The sequence below is a fragment of the Electrona antarctica genome (genome assembly GCF_951216825.1).
Source record: "Electrona antarctica genome assembly, chromosome: 15".
NCBI classification, from domain to species: domain Eukaryota; kingdom Metazoa; phylum Chordata; class Actinopteri; order Myctophiformes; family Myctophidae; genus Electrona; species Electrona antarctica.
In genome coordinates, this window is record NC_136796.1 from 28,241,597 (window position 1) to 28,255,599 (window position 14,003).

The following is a 14,003-nucleotide window of genomic DNA, read 5'->3' on the forward strand; positions in this document are numbered from 1 at the left end:
TCTCTGTGAATGTTCTCTTAGAAAAAGGGATGCTAGGGTCCAAGTGATTAATGTAAAATAAAAAAAGGTTGTGTGTGTGTGTGTCCCACTCCCACTGTAGTAGCTCTGAGGACCTCCTAGAGGTCCCGGACTCCCTGTTGATAGAGTTGTAGACAATAAAAGTCAGCTCTGAGAGGGGATTGACGATTTACTGATACCATTGGTACAATTAAGAATCTGATCAGCCTTAATAAGTACATGTCAACTCCACAAAATGTCTTCAAAAGATGCTGGTGTAAGAACAACCTTAAAGGCACAATCCCACTTTTTCCCCTCTCTCTCTCTCTCTCTCTCTCTCTCTCTCTTTTGTTTGAGACGAGTAGTTAGCCACACAAATGTCGAACAATGGTGATATACAGTATTGTACATGAAAAGTCCCCTGGTTATCAGCAGCTCATGGGGGGGGGTGATTGATAGTTGATGCTTCATTGTTACACGTACATGTAAATACAGCTAAGAGAACATACACGAATGTTCACCGTTATCACTACAGTACACAGTAAAGCCAAATGACCGTAGCCTGGGTACCAGCCTGAATCGCTGCATTCCGTGAATCTGTTTTGTCAGTCTGGCCAGCAAGCAGCAGACTCGTATTTCATAACGTCACCTGTTACGTAGCCACGTTGTTGCTGATACATTATCAGCCAGCACCACTCTGTCCATGCTTTTCTCACTCGAGACGAGAGTAAAACCTACGGTAAAAAGTAAACACTAATTTGATTCAGTATAGTACACAAAACCTGACGGCTGTGTGGGGTGAGTTTAGTGAATGATACGTACGATGCAGGGCAACAGCAGTGCAGTGCAGTAGCTGCACAGTGTACATTGATACAAGTACAACGTCAAACTGGTGTGTTTTTTTTCTTTTTCTCAACCCGCACCACAGACCAATCAGAAGCCCCGGGTCGATTTCACCAGCTTACATGTCCCACCTACCTTGGAGATAGGACCCTTTCCAGAGCAGAAAGTGACAAAACAGATTCACAGAACGCAATGATTCAGGCTGTAACCCAGGCTAAAATGACCGAACATATCCGACGAAATCATGTCCAACAGCAAAAGTGTTCTTAGACTCGCAGTCTCAGAGATAACAATCTTATTAAACTGGGGTCCTAAAAATGAACCACTTGAACACTTTGAATGGAGTCCTGCAGGCCTCTATACTAAGCCTGCTCTCGTTTTTGCGCTTCTTCTAATTATCTTCCCAGAAAATAGCTGATCTACAAGCTCACAAGGCCTGTAGATCTGCTATTTTTGCAGAATGTTCGCAACCAGAATAGGGACAGTAGGGTTCAAGTCGTTAAAAAAGGTTGAGACTCCTTGTTTGGTCTTATGACAGAGTAAGACAGCGGTGCTACACTTGTAAGGCAATTATAAGTCATGGGTTCTCAGCGGGGTCATGGACGTATCATTTAATTGAATCGATTCAATTACTTTCAGCCAATTAAATCCATAATTGGAAGCGCCCAATATTCATCCGGGAATATTAAGGATTGCGTCTTTAAGGCTGTGTGTACAGGCTTATATGAAAGTTATGTCGATCAAAAAAAAGGCATATACCGAAATAAATTACCTCAACATCGCAAATGCAAAGTATGACACACACAAACTTGTGCATTCATGTTATCAGTTCATATGGTCATATCTTTGAACCACAACAAAACAGGAATAACAAAAGGAATGTTTGCTATAGATCAAAGCAGGGTATAAAAAGGTATTTGGTAAAAGACTAACCCTACTGGAAAAGCTATGATGTTAGGGAGACAGTCTTCAGCTTAAACAGGTCGTTGTCATCATCATCATCAGTCACTTAAACCAGTGGTTCTCAAAGTGGGGTCCTTGAGGGGGTTGCCAGCCAAATTAATAGTTAGGAACCAAATTGACCCTTATGTGTCTGTAACTCAGAGAGTGTACAAGTGTACACTGATGATGATACATACTACAGTGTAGATTGGGGGGTGTGGGAGATCAAAATTGTATCCTTGAAATTAAAAAGATTGTGACATAAAAAACATTTTTTGTAATTTGTATTATTTTTTTGTAATCGAGGTCATAAAACCTAAAATTAAAATAAAATAAAATAAATGAAATCACTATAACCAAAATGTGGGGGTCCTTGACATGAAGAAGTTTGAGAACCACTGACTTAAACCCTATATGCTTAGTTGACTGGGGTCCCCCATCAGGGCTCTATACTAAGGTCGCTAGTACTTCCTGGATGGAAGTACTAGTGGTGTGGACCAGCGCAAATGTTTGCCCCCAGAATAGGGCCACTATAGGGTTACGTGGTTAACAACATATTGGGACATCACTGGGCCCCCGACTCCCGTTTTAAATCCCCCACGCTGTTGAAATGATTGGCCAGCTCCTGGAACACAGAAGTCCTGCCCAGGTGGTCGTTCCGTCTCTTCTCCATCACCATGTCCTCCAGACTTTGAAACTCCAGCACGTGCGCGTGTTTGTCTGAGAGCAATATTTTCAGCCGGTACGGCTGCTTCCCAATCCGTATCTCTCCGCCCATCTTGAACTCGCGCTTGCCGAAACGGCACCAGGCGGCGAAGCACTCCGAGTTCCGCCAGCTCAGCTCGCGGTCCTTCAGTCCCACCTGCTCCATGGCGTTCTGGACCACCACGTCCGCGCCCAGCGGCTTGAACCTGTAGAGGTCGTTGACGATCCGACACCTCCTGCCCTGGCTGGCGTCCGTCAGGAAGCTGTTCTTCACCTCGGAGCGGTGCAGGTGCACCACCTGGAAGTCGCCCACGTACACGGCCCAGTGAGGGTACTGGCCGGTGGCCACGAACTCCACCAGGTCCCCCGCTTTGCACCTGTTGGAGGGGGTGTGAATTCAACTAATAGATTTAATCGACAATTAAATGAAAGAATAATCAATAATTGATCCTCATTTTGGGCATGTCATCATAGGCAAAAAGTTGACAAATTTCAAAAACCTATACCCTATTATATCGGCTATCTTCAGCCATCTAAAAGATCACAACATGCATGCATTGTGAGCTTGTAGATCGGCTATTTTCACTATTCTTGAATGACACCATATATATGGGTGCTACAAAGTATAAAATAATGCTTAAAATGGTTTAAATTTGTTGAGATATTAAAAGGTCCTTGATTATTCGATAATGGAATATAATCGCCATAAGGAAATGATCGGTGCAGCCCCTAACTAACCTGTTGAGCAGGTTCTCAGGCGAGGCAGCCTCCAGTTCCGCGGACCTGGCGGTCTTGTCGTAGATGCACTCGTCGCGGTAGTAGACTGCGCACTCCACCTCGTCGCGCTGATCGTATGGCTTCTCCTCCCGGTTCTGGTCCCGGAGGTCGCTGCCGTCGGCCGCGGTGCCGCCGTCCTCCAGCTCGTCGTCGTCGCTGGAGAATATGTATGACACCCCGATCCGAGGTCCCGGTCCGCCGCCGCCGCCGCCCTCCTCCGGGTCCAGACCGTTGGGGTCCATGGTGGGAACTTCGGCGTAACTTAGATGTGACAGCTTGTCCACCTGGTTGCCCATATATGCACCCTGGTAGCGGCGAGTAATGCGATCTGCAACTCCGCCTTGGGTAGCAACTAGCCTACCAGTCGCGAAACATCCCCACCATCTGTCAGTCAGCCACCTACCGACGGTCAAAACTCAACCTCTTGACGGCCAAAACTTCATCAAAACGCCCCTCAAGTGTCCCCAAATAGGGAATTACGCACAGATCTCGGCGATCTTGTGATGTGTAGATACGTAGACGGGCAAACAATGGCCGATCAACAAGTGTCTTGAGGGAAAACGCCACAAAAAATGTACCGGAATGGAATATCCAACCAGGTGTCGCCCTATAGCCTCACACCGCACCTGCTCCTAAATTTCCCGTGCGTAAAGTTGTTTTATAGGCTGTCGCGTGTGGAAAAACGAGCCATCAATCCAACCAGAATATAAAAAGGATGATAAATGCGCTCCACACCGTCCGCAGGTATAAGAGTCGTCAGTTAGAAAGCAGGCTTCCTTCCTTCCTTCCGCACACTATCGTTCGAGCACAACAGAGCTCCCATAGTGAAGGGCTGCTATGCACACACACACGCGCACCTCTATAGTGACCGCAGCTACAGCAGCTTCTGTTTTTAAAGCGGCAGTGCATCTGTCACCTCCTCCTACAGTCTACAAAGGTACAACAACCCATAGCCCGCAGGGACGGTGTTGTGCCAATTGGTATAGGCCTACCCCCAGTGTAAGCGGCGCGGTCTAGATACCGGAAGGTTCCCAGTTCGAATCAGCCGTCCGACACGTTAAAATTACCACCGCTGAAATGCCCTTGAACAAGGCATCAACCACTACGATGAAATGTGTTCTATGAGCAGGGCCTGGCTGGAAACAAGTTCTTGAGCTTAGCCCAGATACCCTGGGTAAATATAGATTTCATTTCATTTCATTTCATTTCATTTCATTTCATGCATATTTGGGACAGTACTGGTACAGTAGTTGAATCTCAGTGACAGTCAGGAAAATTGATTGATTTCCCCCTTGCCCCCATCTTCTGATTCCCTTTCTCTTTTTGCTCCCTTCGTCCTCCTGCAATATACTACAAATGCCAGGGAAAGGAAGTTAGGTATTAAAACATGTCGTATCATGTTCATCGTTTCAAGATAATTTGTTTGGGTTATAAAAAAACAAAAGTTTAGATGATCAAACTGCTGTCGGTCTATAAATTGATTGGTAACACTTGCAGATAAGGTTCATGAAATAATGATTAACTAATGATTAAGCATTAGTTAATCATTATTTGTGCTGATGTGCAATGTAGGCTATTGAACACATTCATTTAGGGCCCGGCCTGGCCAGGCTGGCCTACCAAATTTGACATAGACAGGCCCACAGGCCAAGTAGCATGCGTGTTTGGCTTCTTCATTGTCAGGCAGTCATGGTTGTAAGTAACTACCAAGCAAATTAATTATTCACAAGTCTGCCGTCCTAGGATTATGCAAACTGGAGCATTTCCTAGATTTCCCAGAGGAAAGGCTATTGTGTTAAAGCATTGCAATTACGTTGACCGACTATTTATTACAAATGAGTCCGTAGACACTAGACAGTATTGTTTCATCATATCTGTTAAGTTCACACCTTTGTTTAATATGCTGTCAGCGGTTGCCTGACAGCTATCCAATCACATCAAGACAGTCCCCTGGGCTATGGGACCAGATTCTACCCCCCCACCACACCACCACCACCACCACTGTTTCATGTCTTCCAAGTTCCAATTTTGAGACTATATTATAGTATACTCAGCAGTACAATACTGTGTAACCAAAAATCACATTAAAAAAACATTAAAAAGTTTTACATGCTATCATTAAATATGCAACACAGCTTTGTAGCTAGAAGAAGAAGATAAACATCCACGATTAATTGGTTCATTGTAGTAATTAGATAGGGCTGGGTAATTGGGTAATATCTCAATATTATATAAGATGATTCATTTTATAATCTGATTTATTTATATATGTAGCATGCTTATATATATATATATATATATATATATATATATATATATAAGAAAATGAACTTTCATATATTCTCAATTCATCCTACTATAAATGCACCACGTCTCTGTGTGTGTGTCTGCAGTCTGCACGGTGACGGTTGTAATGCACATAACTCGAGTGGTCTCGTAAAATATTCTAATTTGTTGAGACTAGACCTGTACGTGCCCGTTGGCCACCGGCCTACTTGAGAGCGATGCAACTTGGAAACCTAATAATTCCCGTTGTCAACTTGTCATAGAGCACCCGTTTTAACTATCTGTCTGTCTGTGTCCCACATGGAGATCTCTGTATCTGCCAGTCTGCCTGTGTGTGAAGAGTGCAAACTGACTGTGAAAAGTGGAGTGGTTAAGTAATCAATTTGCAGGTGTGGGGTTGCCATGGCAATCAATTGGCTGAGGCAGAGGCTGGAAATTGCACAGGTGAGGGGATTTAGGCTGATTAGGCCCACTGGCAGAGCCTGACCAGAGCCTTTTGTGGTGGTTCTGGAGAACAGTGGGTCCGACCGACTCGATACCGGGCACTGCACTCCCTGCAGGGTTGTGGAACGCGTGTGTCGAATGTGAAGTCGGTGGGGCAAATGGTTCTCGAGTTACGTGCATTACATTACAACCGTACACACACACACACACACAGAGACGTGGCACATTTATAGTAGGATGAGCAGTACGCCATAATCATCAAGATTAAAATAAAAAAAAGGTTTTAAAATAGTACTTTACTTTATGCACAATGAGTTGAGAATATATGAAAGTTTCACTTTTTGAATTATGTTACAGAAGAAAATAAACTTTTACACAATTCATTGAGATGGACCTGTATGCGCGCGCACGCACGCACGCACACACGCACACACACACACACTAAAGTGATGTACATTTTCTTTAAAGGAACAGCTTATCTGACTGTTCTATTACTATATAGTCTACTCTACTTGCCAGCCCATAGAGCCCCATTGTGAGTACACCAAGGTTTTACCTTGGTGTACTTGGTGAAATGTTGAGTATGGGTCCCCAGCATGTAGAAACTGCCGGATGCTTGTATATGTTGAGCAATTTTCACAATATGTGACCATACAGCTCAACATCCCCCCACTTCTCATCCACTGGACTCACAACTTCCTAAGCAATAGACCACAAACAGTTAAAGTAGGTACATCATTCTCATCAACTGTTGTCACCAACACAGGGGCCCCTCAAGGCTGTGTCTTCAGTCCCTTCCTCTACACTCTATACACAAATTACTGTATTAGCCCCTCACCCACTAACATCACATACTTTAATTACTCTGATGACACTGCCATTCTCGGACTGCTCCATGACAATAACTCTATTACGGTCTATCAGAATACCATTTCTCATTTCACACAGTGGTGCACTGACAACTATCTAGAGTTGAATGTGGTCAAAACAAAAGAACTGGTCATTGAAACAAACCACACTGGACTTAACCCACTCCTCATTAATGGTAAAACAGTAGAACAGGTTGACAGCTTCACATATCTTGGACTCACACTGGACAATAGACTTAGGTTTGATCAACACATTACATCTATCCAGTCACGCTTTCAGCAAAGACTCCATGTAATCCGTAAATTAAGATCATTATCTGTTGCTCCTCATCTTCTGCTATTATTGTACAAAAGCATTATTCAACCTGTTCTGTTGTACTGTTCTGCATGTTTCTACACCATACTGTCCATGCCTAACAGGAACAAACTTTTCAGTATCACCCGTATTGCTTCCAAGATCATCGGACTTCCTACACCCACACTTTCTGATATGAACAATAAGGCCATCACACGGCTAGTACTTTCGATATCAAATGACACTGATCATCCCCTGTATCGCTTCTTTAACCTCATGCCATCTGGACAAAGATACAGAACCTTGCCATGTAAAAAGGTCCGTTTTAGTAGGAGCTTTGTCCCCTCAGCCATCGCGGCTTTAAACAAACTGCCCCGCCGATAGGATGGTTCTGTACATAGTGGGGACCTCATGTTTTGTTTTTGTATTGTCTTGGTGTTATGTGCTCTGTGTTGTTTTTGATGTGGGTGTTGGAACAGATTGTGAAGACAAGATTATTATTATTATACCATTAACAACCGATAGAAGGCAAAAATTCAAAATTTCACAATGCTTCATGTAGCATCTGACATGTCAAACTAGGGGGTCTCATTGGGCTAAAAACGGCCGTAGCCCAAATATGCTAACATCATCACATCTGGGGATGGATTCAGCATCATGAAAACCCCTTAGTTTGACACGGCACGTGCTACTTGAAGGTAGATTTTGTTTTCATAGGTTGTTAATGGTATGGTCAGTTTGGTCACATGCAATTATGAAAATTGCTCAACATATGCAAGTTAGCATCCAGCAGTTTCTACATGCTGGGGACCCATATTCAACATTTCTAACATAAAACCTTGGTGTACTCAACATGCCTGGGTTCACATTCTGGCAAGTGGCCTAATAGTTATTGCAGGCATTGACTGATGAATATTTATCCAATACCACCTGTGTGAAAACACCCACATCACAGTATTTCTCCCCACTATATTGTCATAATCGATATTTGTTCAATAATAATAATAATTATGCACTCGGCGCAGTGGTAAAGTATCTGCCAACCACCGCGTCTGGGGGATCGAATCCACACTGCAGCATCTGTACAAACACAATTGGCCCGTGTTCGGGGGAGGGAAGCAAGACAGGGAGGGTGGCCAATTGTCACTGCACGTACTCCTACGGGCTGGGTTGGCACCTGTCAGAGGGGCTGCGGGGAGTGTTGGGCGAGTGTTGGGGCTGCGGGGAGTGTTTTATCTACGTCTTCCTGGTGGGGGCTCCTCACTGGCAACTTGGCAAGTTAGCCAGTATACAGTTGGAGGCCATCGATATTGTCCTTTTCTTTTTGCTGAGGTTTGCGTGATCTGCGCAAAAGGACAGTTAACCCATTTTGGGCGGGAACCCCTTTTGGTGTTTTAAACATTGTTATAATTTAGCTATTGAAAAATAGCAGATCTACAAGCTCATAGCGCGCCACCGAGTGGCGCGCTACGAGCTTGTAGGTCTGCTATTTTTGAAAAATCGTGAAAATATTTATTTCAGAAAACTGGAGGATTTAGAAGGATTTTTTTTAAATTTTGAGGTCAGGCCTAAATGGGTCAAATGATAAGGGACAATATCGGTGGCACCCAACTGTAGGATACAACAGCAGTGACAATACACAAAAATGTGTGTGGGCTGTAGGGAGGAAACAATTGGCATAATGACTTATCCATCATTCATTCCATCTTATTGATTTGTGCTGATATGCATTGTATGAACACATTCTTTTAGGGGTTAGCCTACCAAATTTGCCACATTATGTTTGTCGCAGCCAAGCCAAGTCCTAAATTGTATGATGATGGGGACAGGTTTCCTGTTCCCACTTGCCCGTCACAGGAACCCATGCTGTCATTGGCTCCCTCCAGGTGGGACTACAATGTCTCCATTACATGTGTAGTGGCATCTGATCTGCGTAAGTAATCGAAATCAAAGCCACACTGGCTCGGTGGCACGGGGCTATTTTCTCATCATGTATCCCACAGGCAAGGGTGAATGTGCACAGCGTGCCCCCGAAAAATGGCACCTTGCAGCTGCTTCTTTGTGTCTTGAATGTGTGTGTGCGTGCGTGCGTGGGCCTGTGAGTGGGAGATGTAATAATAAATGGTGTGTGTGTGTGTGTGTGTGTGTGTGTGTGTGTGTGTGTGTGTGTGTGTGTGTGTCTCAGGCTTGAGATGAAAACATGAAGTGCTAAAGCTGCAATCCGGGGGTTATTTCAATGAATAAAGGGTTATTTTGACCAATCTGTATGTTAATACAGTATCAGCAGATCCCTGCTCTTCCATTGAGACATTTAGATCCTGGTGTCCGCCTCAGGTAGGACACCTATACTGTACTGGTTGACAAGTAGCCTAGCAGCGCCTAAAGATCTGCTTCCAATATCTCCCTTGGCCGAGAGGTGGATTCCCTTTAGCATGAGAGGTAGAGACGTTTGGTTTCCCATTGGGGAGATGCAGGTTCGAATCCTGGGTGTTAACAATTTTACAATTTACAATTTAGGCATTTAGCAGACGCTCTTAATCCAGAGCGACTTACATTAAGCAATAACAAAAAGCATGGCATACATCACATGTATAAAAAGTAGTTATCATGAATCATGCGTAAACTAAGAACGTAACAGTGGAGTATCTATGTAAACTATACATACTATACTATATAATATATTATACATGTGTACTATAAAGTGCTATGACTACATAAAGTGCAATTCTAGAGCTGTCTACATAACAAGCTATAAGTCTGTTTAAAATACTATCTAAGTCTACATAATGTGCTATCTAAGGGGCTAGGCTAGGGCAAGTGCTACGGGCCATGGTGGAGTCTGAAGAGGTGGGTTTTCAGACTACGGCGGAAGATTGGGAGTGAGGCTGCAGTTCTGACTGCAATGGGAAGTGCATTCCATAGTTTTGGAGCCAGAAGGGAGAAGAGTTTGGGACGTGTGGAGCGTTGTCCCGGCGTTTTTAGTGAAGGTACCTCCAGCTTCCCTGCGTTGGCTGATCCGAGTGAGCGGGAGGGTTTGTAGGGTACGATCATACTTGTGAGATATGGGGGGGCCATGCCTTTGGTTGCTTTGAATGCCAGCATCAGAGTTTTGTATTCTGTGCGGGCAGCGACCGGGAGCCAATGGAGCGAGCGGAGAAGGGGGGAGACGTGTGAGAATTTTGGCTGGTTGAAGACCAAGCGTGCTGCGGCATTTTGGATCAGTTGGAGGGGCTTAAGTGCACATGCCGGTAGGCCAGTAAGGAGTTAACAGTTGCAATAAGCCTGCAGGTGTCTCTTGAGAATGAAACCTCAGGTACAGTATCTATGAGATTGCCTGTATAAATAAATGTTAAATTCAGAACAGAACAAAATCTCTGTTTTGAAAGCTCCCTAAAATCGTGAATAGAATAACATTTTGAGTTGAAACGTTATGCTATTCTAATAAATTTAAATTTGGGGAAGCTTTCAAAACACTGAAAACGGAGGGTGATGTTTTTTTTAATTTTTCACCTGTCAAAATAGTTTTGCAGATGTGCGTGCATTATCTGAGCTAAAATAAATAACATACCTTTCTCTGTCGGGAGAGGAGACAAAACTTGCAGATTGTAGCTTTAAACTGTGGACAAGAAGACAGCAAGAGAGGGGGTGAGGGATAGAGGGGGGGGGGGGTCTGTACACCATTAGCACCACCAGGGTAGACAGGATGCATAACACAGCTTCCTCCTGACCTCAATCTTCAGCTGGGACCTCCTGGTACAGCCTACAGGGCCTCACACCCCCTGCAGGGTCAAAGATATACATTGCCGCTGTCAGGTGGAAACCTTGTATGTCCGAAATGGTTACTTTTCAGGAAATAGAAGAAAAACAAAAAAACTTCCCATGTTTTAAATATTTATAAAAACACATTTACACAATGAACATCCAAGCTGGCATCCCTATTTTGGGCATAGGCTATATATAGGTGAAAATCTGCAATTTCAAAAATAGCCTATCTAATAACCCACATGTTGTGATGCAACACAAGCTTGTACAGGCCAGACCCCACCAATGCAACTCCTTGCAATTGCCATTGGGGATAATGGTTGCAAGTAGTTGCATGTTGCAAGGAGTTGCGACTAGTTGCATCGGTGCGGTCTGGCCTAGATGCGGTCTGGCCTAGATGGACTATTTCAACAGCAAAGTATAAAAGTAGGCCTTTTTAGGACATACTTTTTTGAAAAAACATAAAAAGATGAAACATGTACTATATGCAAGTTTTCTGTCCAACAGCGACAATATGTAGCCTATTACCAGTAAGACGCCCTGAGTGCACGCATCCGCCTGCGGGTGACGGCAGACTGCTGGGCGAGCGCTGGCGCTTTGGCATGGGGGGGGGGGGGTGTCAGATGAACATGTGAACATATGGAATTAATTCTGTACTGGCCATATAGAGGTGTGGGTGATGGATGGACGGGAGATGCAGGTTTTCATAGTAAATGTGACCTACAGTCGCAATCAAGAATGTCTGTTTACTTACTTACAGTATGACTTTCACAGTGTGGGACTTCTTCAAGCGAAATGGATGGGACGGAATATAAGGTCTAGTAGATCTGATATTAAACTGGTGAACTCCTACATCTTGTAGGACTTGAGGAGGGTTTGTAGAACCACACGCTGTACAAGGTCAGGAGGTCTTGTAGGTTAAACAGTTAAACTCCTACAAGCTGTAAAAGCTGAGGACTTGTAGATCTAACTTCAGGAGATGTTGGTGTAGATCTACAGGCTGTAGAACTTGAGGCTGCGGTCCATCAGCCACATTAAACTATAGATACTGCTGTATGAACAGAGAGATAGGGCTATAGCTTACGTTTATCAAGAACAGGTTTTTCATTTCCCCCTAAACCCAGTGCAAATTTTATTCTGTGTTTGTTTAGTCTTTTAATAAAACATCCGATATCAATTTGACCGGTGTCAAATTGGATTTTCATTCAAGACGAGTGGCAAAAAGATGACCACCAACATTCAGGGGTGGAAAGAGTAGAATACCCTACTCAAGTAGAAGTACTACTGGACGTATATATTACTCAAGTACATTGTGTTGAAAACTACTCGAGTAAAAGTACAAGGTATCTAATTTGAAGCCTACTCAGTTACAGTTAACACTGTGTGGTCACATCCTGACCATAACTATTTCAATATGGGTACGATCCAATCCGATCCAGTTCAGAGATGTGATCCAAAGTAATGAGCACATTTTCTGTATGCAAACGCTTTCTGAAAGACTGACTTGGAAAAAAGACTGAAAGATTGGAAAAGCGGTTCAAAGCTAATTAAAATGGAATCCTCCTAGGGGCAGTGTCATAACAGCAAAACCATAGGCTATTCTGAAAACATTGTATTTCCCAAAAAGTATCTATTCTAGAGAGTACTAATCAAAATATACTTAACCACTACTTCATTGTAAGACAAATAGCATAAATGTGGAAAATGTGAACATTCCTGAAAGTTTTCACCTATAATGACATGACTAGGGGCCCTAGATTTAAAGTGGTTAAGTGATCAAAATGACACAAAGTACTCGAGAAAAGTACAAGTATGTCTGCTGCAAGTGTGGTGAGGTGTAGTCGTGTACATCTGATGGTGCCGTTTCTCTGGAGGAAGTTGGAAAAAGGGAACCGTGCATGTGGCCGATGACACAGAAGATAGATAAGCGGCAACCAATCATGCACCGGCCAGATAAGAAGACGTGAGATGACTCATTGCCCGTCTGAGATGAAAACTCATACTTCATGCAGGTTGCAGGCCCATGGCGAGGCAAAGATGTCAAATACAGATAAGCCAGCATTGGAATTATAATACGCAAGATGCTACTGTGGCCTCATCACCTCCTCACTGTTGAGTCAATGTCTATAACAGCCAAAGTCTCAAGTAACTAACTCTCCCTGTCAACCTTTTCTTAAGGACTGTCGCCTCATAGTCGATTAATTCAATTGGTCAGTTTGGTGTTTCGACCAAGACTTTGGTTGATTTGTCGTTTTTATGGCGTGACTCTGCAGGAGGCTTAAAAAGAAGAATAGACCACGCACAATAAACTACTGCTTTATTTTATTAACAAACAAGAACATCGTTTTGGACATTTGGGCTTCATCAGGTTCTACCAACAACGTGTTGAAGAACTTGCATGGGTCAAAACGTTCTGGTTTGTTAATTATAAAGCATTAGTTGCAGTAGTTGAACATGTATGAACATTTCCTTCTTTTTACTTGAATCGTTTTGGTCCAGCACTGTTTTTAAAGAACTGTGGAGATGTGCATATTACTACCTGATCACACCAAATTTCTTCTGTGTAACCGGTATAGGCCACAGAAGAAAATGTTATATTATTATTTATTACGTTATATACTTTTTGAAATATTTAATTTTTTTAATTTTAGAATGGATGGAAGTCAAAGGGGCTTGGATTGGGCTGAAACCTTGCCAAATTTGGAGTCATACATCATACAGTACATACTACATAATACATATGTCCACATTGAATACAGATGACATATCATGCATACTGTATACAGTAAACTCTAGATATCTAATAGAATGAAGAAAATGCCAGCACTCAATATATGTCCTTTTCCCACATGATTCTATTTACCTCTGACGAGCAGACAATGTACGCCTTCCTCAGAAGGCCAACTAGGCCGAAGAACGTAAGTTGTCTGCTCGTCAGAGATAAATAAAATCATGTGAATAAAGGACATAATTGAGTGCTTCTTCATTCTATTATGCATCATCGAGCCTTGCACCTACAGTTTGTGTAAAAAAAAAAAAGAAACTGTTTCTTGTACACAATGCAATACTGACGCAATGATTTG

The 14,003-nt window shown here is 43.2% G+C and overlaps 1 protein-coding gene across 1 annotated transcript; it reads right to left on the reverse strand.

The window, feature by feature from the left end:
* Window positions 1–1,436: 1,436 nt before the first annotated feature.
* Window positions 1,437–4,164, reverse strand: lratd2a (LRAT domain containing 2a). Its single transcript, XM_079522260.1, has 2 exons — window positions 3,226–4,164; window positions 1,437–2,864 (listed from the first exon to the last, which is right to left on the reverse strand). The coding sequence occupies exons 1-2, from the start codon at window positions 3,558–3,560 to the stop codon at window positions 2,348–2,350; spliced, it is 852 nt and encodes a 283-aa protein (XP_079378386.1). The 5' UTR covers window positions 3,561–4,164; the 3' UTR covers window positions 1,437–2,347.
* Between the last annotated feature and the right edge of the window lie 9,839 nt (window positions 4,165–14,003).